The 12,849-nt window shown below is 41.9% G+C and overlaps 1 protein-coding gene across 2 annotated transcripts in view; it reads right to left on the reverse strand.

Annotated features, from left to right (window-relative positions):
• RAB3GAP2 (RAB3 GTPase activating non-catalytic protein subunit 2) overlaps positions 1-11,875 on the reverse strand; it is a 123,737-nt gene extending 111,862 nt beyond the window's left edge. Inside the window, exon 1 of one of the 2 annotated variants that reach the window (XM_075530466.1) lies at positions 11,638-11,875. In XM_075530466.1, coding sequence (XP_075386581.1) covers positions 11,638-11,752 — 115 coding nt within the window. In that variant the 5' untranslated portion in view covers positions 11,753-11,875. The remainder of the gene's footprint in view (positions 1-11,637) is intronic. The other variant, XM_075530467.1, reaches the window with a different exon arrangement.
• Between the last annotated feature and the right edge of the window lie 974 nt (positions 11,876-12,849).

The raw sequence follows: 12,849 nt of genomic DNA on the forward strand, positions 1-12,849 counted from the left end.
GTAAAGATCAAAAACTAAATGAAAAACCAAAACCATTAAATATTAAGGAAATTTTTATTTAATTTCTGTGGTCTAATAAAAGATCTCATTAGTACAGAGGAAATTGATTTCCCTTCTTCCGATATAAGAAATAAAGACTAAATGAACTTATTTCTATAAAATGCAAGAACCTCTAGAGCCTATGGCTTAAAATACATTCAGGGAGCTAAATATTTTTACTTGGCTTTTCTTGGCCAAGACAAGGAAAAGCATCACGCAGAGACAGAAAGGGATTTAGGGAGCAAAAAATGAATGCAGGAGGGGAGAGGGAGCACTAGAACTGATTGTGATGATGTATATACAACTCATTCTAAAAGCATTTTAACCATGAAAAAGAAGAAAAAGAAAACAGGATGGCTTGGATCAGACACAACTTAGTCTTCAAACTGACAGCCTTGCTTTTTAAAAAGGGTCTTTATTCAAAGTGACAGCCTTGCTTTCTTAAAGGGGTCTTTAAGGAAGGCTGGAGGAAAATGCGAAGCAAATAATAAAGAGCACGATCATGAAGAAAATGTTCTAAAACTGACTGTAGTGGTGATTGTACAACTCTTCTCGACGAGGTTGAACTACTGGATAGTATTATATGTAAATGATATGCCAATGAAATTATTTGAAAAAAAGAAAATATTAACAAAGAATCTGCATCCTAACTTTCTATGCCTCAGAACTTTTAGTGTTTTACTATTTCTAGAAAAATGGAGAAATAAATTTCATATAATATATTCCTCTCAGAACATACAATAGGATATAATCCAAAGTGATGAAATCATCTAGTTTTAATAAGCAAGGAATCATTTCTTATATTAAATCATACTGATTTAGTTCTAGAATGCTAATGAAAAGGACCTAGAATGCTCTAGAAAAGGACCTCTAACTTCTAGAACAATGTGCTTTCTGGTAGTCTCATGCCCTCAGCAGTGACTGCTCTAAAGCATTTATAAAAATGAACACACTATGCGCTTTACCCCAAATCGTAAGAAAACATTAAGTCCACCCATAAAACAAAAACAGTAACTTGTCAATTAAATAGTAACAATCTCGTACATCAAGAATGTGCCCTTTTCTAGTTTGTTTTTCAAAAGCAGCCATTGACTAAACTTGTTGCTAGAGTCAATTCTGACATACAGCAACCCACAGGACAGAGTACAGCTGTTTTCTAAGGTTTCCAAGGCTGTAATCTTTAGGGAAGCTGTCTGTCCCCACCATTCTCTCACAGAGAAGGTGGGTTTGAACCACCAACCTTTCAGTTAGGAGCCAAGAGATTAACCACTAAGCCACCAAGCTCCTTCAATTACCAACTTTTCTCACTCCCATCCAGTTGATGCTGACTCATGGACTCTATAGGGCAGGGTAAAACTGCTCCTATGAGTTTCTAATACTGTAACTCTACATGGGCATAGAAAGCCCAGTCTTCCCAGGAGCAGCTGGTGGTTTCAAACTGCAGACGTTGCAGTTAGCAGATCAACACATAACCATTACTAGAGGGTAAACATACATTAGGGTAAATAAAATATTATTGCTACAAAATATCACAGAAATACTTATTAATCATAAATAAAAAAACATCAAACTATTGTTTCTCAATACATCCTGCATCTAGGTCTTCAAGGGATGCTGAGGTATTAAGTACCACTGGATACTTCTGAGGGCTATACCATGCTCACTACATTTTCTTCTTTAATAAGGGGCTGAAATAATACAGATTCTACTGGGATACACAATGCTAAAATTGTTAACAGGCATTCTCTATCTTTAGGTGTATATTTACATATATATACACACACATATGTATGTATATAGCAAGAAACGTTATATTTAGAAAGGTATAAGATATATACAAAAACAACAGCAACAAACATTGCTAGAGAACACAAAAGATATAAATAAAAATAAACAGGCTGGGAAGATGCTAATCCTTCCAAATAAATACACAAACCTGAAGTGATGAGTTTGGTTTTGTTTGGTTTTAGAACTTTAATAAATTAATTCTAGAAAAAATATGAGAATAGCCACAGAACATTTCTAAAAAGAGATAGTAATATGGTCGAAAACTCAACCTCATTGCCAAGGAGTCGATTCTGACCTTATAGGGAAGGTAGAACTGTCCCTGTGGGTTTCTTAGACTAACTCTCTACAGGAGTAGAAAGCCTCATCTTTCTTATGAGCAAGCGGCAGGCAGTGTCCCTGGAACCATTAAAAGAGATCGAATTTGACAAGTACATCATGAATGGAGGAGTGCTGAAAAATAAACAAGTGCCGTATATACTTGTGTATAAGTCTTTCAGTACATTTTAAATGTGTTTTTGTGGTAAAATTAGGTGCTTTGGCTGATACTCGGGTCGGCTTATACTTGAGTATATATGATTATTTGTTAAATGGTAGTATATGATGGTAGCATTGTAAATTAGCATGATGATGAATCATTTAGTAATGTTAAAACAATTGCATAATCATTTGGAATAAAGGGCAATTTCACCTCAGCTTGCTCGCTTACTTTTACTTACACAAACACATACACGCATGCAACTTAAATGAGTGCCTAAACAAAAACACCTATTGCCTTTCGATAAATTTCAACTCATATCTTCTCTATAAGACAGAGTAAACTACCCCATAGGGCTGGCTTCTCATGCTGTAAATCTTAACAGACTGCTGCATTTTTCTTCCAGAGTGGCTGGTGGATTTGAACCACTGACCCTTTCAGTTAACAGCCAAACTTTTTTTTTTAACTTTACAGGTTTTTAAAAATAATTTTATTGGTGGGGGGGTGTCTTACAGATCTTATCACAATCCATCCATTGTGTCAAGCACATTTGTACATATGCTGCCATCATCATTCTCAAACCATTTTATTTCTACTTGAGCCCGTAATATCAGCTTTTCATTCCCCACCCCCGCCCTCAGCAACCAAGCTCTTACCCATTATGCCACGAGGGGAAACGAACATCTAGAGTAATATTTTATAAGCTTGGGGTTGGAAATTTAGCTATGGCAGACACCTGACAGTTTCAAAGAATTCTCTCCACAAGGAACAGGCAATGACTAACTTTCCACTTCGGGTCTCCAGAGTCCCAAACAACATGAAGCATAGTCATCACCCACCAAAAATTTGTTTTATAATTGCCAGAATATCCCCGTGTAGACCATTAACAACATCTGAAGAAAACCTGCCTCAGCAAAAGATCATTTCCCCTTTTGAAATACTGTAACTACTAACTAGTCACTCTACTACTTTCATCCCCACTTCCCATCATTCTCCACTCTGCTTACAAAGGGCTCAAACAATCCTAACTTGATTGTACTACTTCTCGGTTTAAACTCTTTTCATAGATTCCCACTGCAAGAATACTTATACAAAGACTCAAATTCCATCTAGTATTACTACTACCCTAATTCTGTCTTTACTGGCCCTGACCTGGACATCTATTACCATACCTGACTGATCTGGCCTCATACTGAGAGTCATCAAATTCATCTACCTAAAACTCAGATCTTTAAATGCTATGTAATTGTTGTTAGCTGCTGTTGCCTGACCTATGACACCACCAAGCACATGGAAAGGAATACTGTCGAGTCCCCTGCAAGCCCCAGGATTAGTTGCAGACTGGACCATTGTAAATCCCCGGGTTTGCACTGGTTGATTTTTACAAGTAGGTTACCAGGTCCTCCTTAGCTGATTAGGAGCCCTGGTAGTGCAGTGGTTACAAGTTGAGGTGCAATCCACAAAGTCAGCAGTTCAAAACCATCAGTCCCTTCACATGCCAAAAGAAGGGGCTTTCCACTCCCATCAACAGTTATAGTTTCAGAAACTCAGGGCAATTCTATCCTGTCCTATAGGGTCTCCATGAGTCTGCATCAACTCTATGCTAATGAGTTTGATTTGATTTTGGTTTCTTAGATTATCAGGCCACTTTAATCTGAAAGTTCTGTTGAAACCTGTTCAGCATCATAGCAACACATGGAACTCCAATGACAGATGGTGTTTGTACAATGAACCCAGATCTCCAGGAGTGTGAGACTTGTACCTCTGAACCACCACTGCCCCTGTGAAAGGGCATTTTCACTGCTGTTAAGCCGATTCTGGCTCATGACAAACCCACATGCTCCATAAATATGCTCCATAAGGCCTCGTAGTGCTAATCTTTATGAACGCATATCTCTAGGTCTTTCTTCCATGGTGTCACAACCTAAAACTTATCAATGCTGCACGCTATCATACAAATTCCCAGTGTGCTACAAATGGGTCACAGCTAAGCCAAGATATTGATCCTCTCAGCTTTCAGGGAAGCAAGGGCATCTGGGACCTCAGGAATCTCAGACAAGCCACTTCCAACCATGAGCAGCTTTGTCTATGTGGGCTATGATGTGAAAACACTGGAAGGACTGAGTCCTCAGGAGAATGGTCTTCAGCTGCTTGCTCATATACCCTTAAAGGAGTTTTTAAATAGAAGATATACCTGAAGCAAAAGATGTAGTCTTAAAAATACTGTAAACATGAATATTTTAAAAGAAACCTATCCCTCTTTTAAATTTATTTAGATTTTAAATACTGTAGGAAACTGATATCCACCAACACTTACCTTTTTAAAGTGTCAAGTTACTTTCTAACAGTAATTTTATGGGTCATTTTAATCCCTGGGAGCAGAGCGGTTACACGTTTTGCTACAATCCACAAGTCAGCAGTTGTAAACCAACAGCCACTCCTCATGAGAAAGATAGGACTAACTCTTGTAAACAGTTAAGTCTTGGAAACTTGCAGGGGTGGTTCTACCCTGTTCAGTAGGGTTGGTATGAGTCAGAAATCAACCTGTTGCAGTGAATTTAATTTTTGGTTTTTTAATCCTTGGACTATACTTCCCCTGTTCCCACGATGTTCTTCTAATGCAGAGGGTTTCAAAAAGTCCATTATCTTTCCATTTCATTTTTTCCACAAACGTTTTTAATTCCCTACCCATCCCACCACACAGTTTTTTATTATCCAAAAGTTCTCTTGAACAAAGGAGTTGAGAAATAACAATTTTATTTTGACTATAAGGTTCTAAGTTTTAAGATTTTTCTTCTTGCCTAATTTGATGCAATTATAAGTAGATAACTGAATAAAACAGCTTAACTATATATTTTATAACGATTTATGAAACATAAACATTGTATGGTTAACTATAAAGAGACTCACAGGATCAAAAGTTCTTCTGTTTATTTTCCACCTGCAGTGATGGTAGTCACAATACTATCAACATGCATAAAGATAGGAAGTTAACTTAAAAGTAATACAATAAACCATATTTACATATCTCCAGCTGTACTGCAATTTACATTACTGTATATACTCGTGTATAAGCCGAGTTTTTCAGCACAAAAAATGTGCTGAAAAATTGGAGTTCGGCTTATACAGGGGTCAGTGGTACCCCAGCGAGGTGTAACATCTCGCAGGTGATTGCCGTTCCTCAGCTGTTCATTCAAAGCCCCTCTGACACTGCAGGGCTTTGAATGTTTGTTTACTCACATCTAACCAATCAGAGCCGTCCTATGACGTGCATGGCTCCAATTCGCAGAAGCACTTACGCCGGCAGCTGAACTGGTAAGGATGTGTGTGGCTGTGGTCTGTCTCTCCCCTCTAGTCTCTGTGTAATTCACATCTGCATCCCCCGTCCGCATGGACTCCCCCCCCCCCTCCTCTGAGCTAATACTAGGTTGGGGGGGTGAATACCATGAAAGTTCTTTTTAAAAGTCGTGTTTTTTTATCCTATTAGAAATGGATACTCTTGAACCAAAACAAAAGCAAAAACGCCGGTCATATGAGGCTGGTGTCAAAATTAAGGTTGTGTCAAGAGCAGAAGAGAGCAATAACAGTATTGCAAGTAGGGAATTCTGTGTTGACAAAAAGTGAGGGAGTGGTGGAAAATGAAGGCTGACTTGGAACAGATTCAAAAGCTCGTCGTGGTTTAACATCTTTTTATGGGGCTCTAGAGAGTGAATTGCATAAATGGGTTATGAAGTGTCGTCAAAATGGTTACTGCGTAACATGCATGGGAATCCACATACGTGCTCTACAAATGGCTAAGGATGACAAATATAAAGAACCAGGCATTGAAAAAGTTGCTGCATCAGCAGGATGGTGTACCCACTTCATGAATAGGTTTGGCCTACTGTGTTTGAGACAAAGAACAAAGATTTCCCAGAAATTGCCATAAGACCTTGAAGAAAAATTACGGTATGTCATTCCAGTCATTTATTATAAAACAAATAAGGATTTATAATTATGACCTGGCAGATATTGGGAATATGGATAAAACTGCTAGGACTTTTGATATTCCAAGCAACAGAACTGTGGCAAGTTTAGGAGGAAAAAAAACATTTTTCTCAAAACCAAAGGAAATGGAAAAAAAACCACTTTACAGTCGTTCTATCATGTTTGGCTAATGGAACTAAGCTGCATCCTGTCATTATTTTTAAAAGAAAGACCTTGCCTAAAAAGATCAATTTGCCACCAAGAATTTCCATGCGTGCACATGTTAAAGAATGGATGGATGAAGACGGAACAAAAAAATGGCTGGGAGAAATTTGGAACTGACGACCAGGAGCAGCCTTAAAGAAAAAGGCATCGTTACTTGTTTGGGATATGTTCAGAGCCCACCTATCGGATGACATAAAAAAAAAAAAAAAAAGGCAAAATCTAGTAAGGTTACTTTAGCCATTATTCCAGATAGGCTTACATCTGTACTGCAACCTCTGGATGTATCTTTGAATAAGTCTTTTAAAGACCGTGTGCGAAGGATGTGGCATGAATGGATGTCATCTGGTCAAGCCCGACTAACAAAAGGAGAAAATCTCATGAAGCCTGACATAGAGTTAATAGCAAAGTGGGTTCGAGATGCATGGGAAGACATTACAGAAGACTTGGTGTGACGTGCCTTCCAGAAATGTAGTATTAGTAATACTATTAATGGCAGTGGAGACTGCACTTTGTATGAAAATGACAGCAGTGATGGTGATGACGGCGATCTCAGTGAGGACAGCGTCTATGATGACCTCACACCAGCTGAAGCTCTGCATTGGGATACGGATGATGATGAGGAATCCAGTTTTGAAGGATTTGAACTCTTTACATTTTAGCTTGGTTGCTGATTGAGCTCAGGGAATAGTACTAAGGTATCATTGATACCTTATTGTTTTTCTTGAATCTATTTTCCACTTACTGTGCTGGTTAACTGTTAAATGACTTGTCCTTTATGTTTTTTATTTAAAATAAATATGTAAATATATTACCCCACTGATGTGTCAATTTTTAATTTTATTTTCATTTGTTTTGATTATTGAAACTCACCAATAGCTTCTGCATTTTTCCACCCTAGGCTTATACTCGAGTCAATCAGTTTTTCTGGTTTCCCAGGTAATAATTAGGTAATTTGGCTTATACTCGGGTCGGCTTATATTCGAGTATATATAGTAGATGTTTGCAGTTGATTATGTCCTAAACTTCTGGGATCTATGTGCCCTTGGATGAGTACCCACTCTGTCAGTGCCTGCGACTTCACGTCAATAACTGTACCATGCAATACTGTAACCACTAGTCATATTTGGGTACTTAATCACAGTTAGAAAATTATTTGTGTCAGTCACACTGGACACATTTCAAGGGCTCAATAACTCTGCGGCTAGAGATTATCACTTGTACAGACATAGTGGTGAAAGTAGAATGACATGAAAGAGATTAAAAAGAGCTCAGTGTGAGCGGAATTAAGTTTAGAGCAGGTGGTCAGAAAAGACCCCCTTGAAAAGCTGACATTTAAGTTGGCACTCGAATGACAAGTTGCAGGTAGCAATGCAAAGATCTGCATAGATCTAAGCACAGGAAACAGCAAGGGTCAAGGCTGCACACACAAACAAGCTTGGTTTGCTCAAATCAGTGTGGCAGAAGCACATGAAATACGGGGAGAGGAATATGAGACACAGAGGTGGCAGAATGTACCTTGTAAACCAGAAGGGCCTTGCAAACCGTGTAAGGACACCAAATTTTCAAGACAGCAATGGAAAACCAGAGAAGGCCATCAAGAGAGGAATGCTGTCCTCTAAGTTCTTTTAAATGCTCATACTTTTTTATGAGAATTACCATATTTCCCCTTTATAACAAGTTCAAATAAATAATACTTCCACATACATAGTGCTCTAAAGCACAAGGAAGTTGCAGTTTGAAAGGGGAAAAAAAAAGTACAATGCGCATACAGTTTTTGTAAAAATATAGTAATAAAGAGCCATGAGTGAGATGCAAGAGCTTCCAGAAGACTGCCGGATGCCACGGCCTGTCTGAAAGAAGATGGTATCCTGGAACAAGGGAACAGCAGTGGCATGGAGAGAACGTATGTCTTTTCTCCACATTCCTTCTATCAGCTACTATCCTTCACAACACGTCACCTTGAAATATTTTTATTAGAAGAGTTATTTTAACTCCTCAACCTCTTGTAATATGCTCTCTGGCTCCACCAGTGAACTGAAATTGTCCTCAGGGTCCAGGCACCTCCACATTCTCTGCTGCACTTGGTAACTACTGACCCCTCCTCACTGTCATCAAATTATCCTCCCTCAGGTCCTGGACCAATTCTCTCACCTGCATTTCCTTCCTCCCCCCCTCCCCCCATAACTGTTAAGGTTACTTATTCATGCTCAGTCCAAGTCACGATATACACATAAGCCTGGGGAGACAAAATTAACACTTATGTTGGCAATCCCCAAATTAACATCTTGTTAGGATTCCTGTTTTGGACCTTTCTGTCTAGTATTCACCTGGACCTCATGTGGGCATACCACAAACATTTCAAAGGCATAAAGTACTCCTTCAATCTCTCATATCCCCTGGACCAAGCCAAAGACCAAAAGTATTTTATGCTCACTTTCATTCACGAACTACACCCGTCGCCTGATTTTCACTCGCCAAAAACTCAAATCCATTCTTGTTAAATTGATTCGAATTCCTAGGGACCACAAAGGGCAGGATATGAATGCCCCTATCACATTTGCAAGAATCTTACAGAAGCAGACTGCTACATCTTTCTCCTGAGGAGCAGCTGGTGTAATTCAACTGCTGAAGTTTCAATTAGCAGCTAAATACTTAACCACTGTGCCACCAGCCCTCCAGGGCTCCTTAAGCTCTTCAGAAACCCACTGCTGTAAAGCCAACTCAGATTCAGAGATGCACGGGACAGTGTAGAACTGCCTTATACGGTTTCTTTGCAGAAGCAGCTGAACACTTTAAACACTGCACCACTGGAGCTCCTAGACCTTCACTACCCATCCACCCACCCACTGCCATCCAGTTATTTCCAACTCACAGTGATCCTATGAAGTTTCCAAGACTAAATCTTCATGAGGCTGCCTCACCCTTTCCCAAAAAGTAGCTAGGAGCTTCACACCAACCTAGGAACTGCAAATTCAGTCTCCTTAATATCTTCTAGCAGCCCTGGTGACATAATGGGTTATACATAAGGCTGCTAACTGCAAGGTCAGCAGTTCAAAACCTCAAGCCGCTGCTCAGAAGCCTTCTATTGTCATAAAGATTTCTGGTCTCTCACAAACCCACAGGGGCTGTCCCATTCTGTCCTATCGGTCACGATGAGTTGAAATCAACTTGATGGCAGTGAGAAGGGAATTATTTAAGCCTGGCCCTGCTGTGGTCTAAGTGTTTTGTTGCTAACTGCTAAGTCAGCAATTCAAATCCACCAGCTGCTGTTGTTAAAGATGAGCCTGTCTGCTCCCATCATGAAGTCTCAAATCACTGTATAGGGAAGCTGAGTTAGAACTGACTCAGTGGCACTGTATTTGGTTTGGGTTTCTTTTTCTAATTAGGTCCTCCTTTCAAAACCTGTGACTATCTTAGGAGAATTGCGATCAATTCAAGTTTACATCACTTGCTAATTGGTTTTGGAATAGCCTCCCAACCAATTTCCCTATTTTCCATTTCTCCTTCACACTGATACTAGAGCACATAACGCTCAGCACATTCAGTACATTTTTAGTGACTTCATTCAGTACAAATCGAATGTCATCATGTTTGTTTAAAATCTGTTGGAGGCTGTGACAAGGTGTCTAATCTAGCTCCTTAACCCTAGGGACTAGTTCAACCTTCCCTTCTCATCTTCCTCTCCAGCCATTCAGCTTTTCTAAATTCTCTAGATGCCAGGCCTTCTCAGCCCACTTTCCACTGCAGATGATATTACCGTCACGGTTAATGGCCATCAAACTGGTCCTGACTCATGGTGCCCCTTGTGATTCGTTGGGATTTTTTTCACTGGCTGATTTTCAGAAGTCAATCACCAAGCCTTTTCCTTATTTTCTTAATCTAAGCTATGCTAAAACCTGTTATATATGATAGCAACATATAACATCTTTGGAAGGTGGGTGGTGGATGTGCTTAGGTGCAATGTTGGGAATCAAACCCAGGTCAGTGGGCCAACACAGAACCACCACTGTTCCATTCACAAGCTATTACCTCTCACCAACTCATCTAACTCCTACTTTCAAAGCATTACCACCTTGCCGATGTGAGCCCTGGTGCCTTGTGCATGATTCAATCACACTGTATGGTAGCAGCTAATTTATTTGTCTCTCTCAGCCCCCACTCCCCAAACACACACACTAAGCCATACACTCCTAGAGAGCTTAGTTTTATTTGTATAACCAGTGCACACAGAATAGTCATTGATAGGTTTTATAGCTTCTATATATTTTTTAAAAGGAATATATTTAGTGGACCTTTTCCCTACCACTGCAAAATAACACGAAGTGCCAGATATGCCAAATGTGCTTCTGAAAAACGAAGCACAACGCACATTCCCTTTCAAAAGGGAGGAATGTAGGGAATTCTGGAAACCACGCAGTACCTAATAAATCAGTCTCAGGATTTTTTTTATACTACAGTCAACTCAGGTGGGCAAGCGCTTATTTAACACTGATTGCGTTTTGCTCGGTCTTGGCCACGTTGCTGTAATTTCGGTTCCTGGCGGACTCCCTGCCATCTCTCACCTGACAGGTCATTTTCCTTACGTAGGACACGCTTACTCACCACCTCGGGAGTCATTTATCGTCTAAACCCCAGGAGTTGGGGGGGTGGGTGGAAGTAGGAAATACAGAGGTAAATAAACACACGGGAAAGCGAGAGAGGGCAGAGGGCCACAGCCCCGGGGCTGGAGGGGAGTGGGTTCAAGAACTGCCTGTGTGGAGCGAGGACGGCGGGCGAGGAATGGGACAGGCGGGCGACTGCCGAGCCGGCGGTCCAGAAGGTGGGGCTCTGGGTCGGAGGGAGAGCGAGACGGAGAAGGCTTCGAGGGAAAACTGGGGTGCGGGGTGGGGAGCGGCTGAAGCCAAAGGAAGACGCAGTCCGGGGCCCGAGGGTGGAGCAGCTTGGCAGAAAAACTGCGGCGAGAGCAGAACCCCGACGCTGCCAGAGCGAACAGGGCATTGGGCCGCGGCTCTTCACGGTGCGAACTGGGGCGGCGTGGGGGCGCAGAGCCCGAGGACCCCAAGTCGCCGGGCCGGTGCCACGGGGCGGGCGAGCCGGGGTGGGTGCTGGGGAAAGGTCGGAGCGGCGAGGCCAAAGGCACTTACTGGGGTCCCTCCTCGCAGCGCCGCTGGGGGTCTCCTCCCGGAGGTGAGGAAAGAGGAAGTCCCGGGAGGCCTGGAGATCCTGGAAGTGGCAGAACGGGACCAAGGAGCAGGCCATGGCCCCGAGGAGCTCCGCTCGGGCACTCGGGCCCCCTCGCCACGCCCAGCCCCTCGCCCCCTCAGCCGCCACGGCCCAGCCGGCGCAGCTCCGGCACCGAGAAGGCGGGGAAACGACACCGGAAGCTGTCGGCGCGGCCGGACCTGCCGCCCCGAGCGCAGCGCATGCGCAGGACGGGCCCGGCCTCCGGGGAGGCGCGGTCGGGGTCACGTGACCAGCGAAGGTCCGACGTCTCCCTGCCCAGTCGGAGTAGTGCTCCCCAAACGGGGGAACCCTGAAACCCTGGCTTTTAGCCGACGGTGACGTCACTTGTTGGTGTCCGCGCAGAAAGCCCAAATTGATAGCTTAAATCGAATTGATGGGTTAAATTACTGGGAGTCCGTGGGTATTATTTGGAAAGTTTAGTTTCTCTTCCATCTATCAGCCCCTCAAGGCTGCTGACCTTGCTCCTCCTATAAATACGAATCCCGTGCGGTAGTTCTATGTTTTGGTCATACTTTTGCTTCTTCATTCATTTCTTCTCTCATCCATTGAACAAATATTTGCGATGGTTCTTTAAAAAAATTTTGTGGGCCAACCACATAAGACGCTGGTTGTAAAGCAGAGAACAAAAGCAATGGAGTGCCTGTTCTCATGGAGCTAAAATTCTCTGGTTAAAACAGCTACAAAGCAATTAATTACTGGCTAGCTGAGATTGTGGTGCTGCTAGGAAGGAAAGAAATACAAAGTTCTGAGACAGAAAATAATAGGGAACTTGACCTAGTTAGTTTTTATTGCGTTTGTTTTTGTGGGAATTGTGTAAGGATCAGGAAGCAATTTTATATCATGTTGAACTCTTGCGACACAGAATCTCACTTTAGTTTATATTCCCACTATCTTATATGTTGGCGGTGTGAACCCACCCAGGGCCTCCCAGAAGAAAGACGTGTGTGTTCCGGTGAAAAAGGTGGCAGCCAAGACAACCCTAAAGAGCAGTTGTCTGGTAACAAGTGGGCTCTAACTTGAGCCAATGGCAACTCCACCACTAACAGCAGTAGTATAGGATCTGACACATACCGTATATACTCGTGTATAACCCTAGTTTTTCAGCACAAAAA

This window comes from Tenrec ecaudatus, chromosome 1, assembly GCF_050624435.1.
Source record: "Tenrec ecaudatus isolate mTenEca1 chromosome 1, mTenEca1.hap1, whole genome shotgun sequence".
NCBI classification, from domain to species: domain Eukaryota; kingdom Metazoa; phylum Chordata; class Mammalia; order Afrosoricida; family Tenrecidae; genus Tenrec; species Tenrec ecaudatus.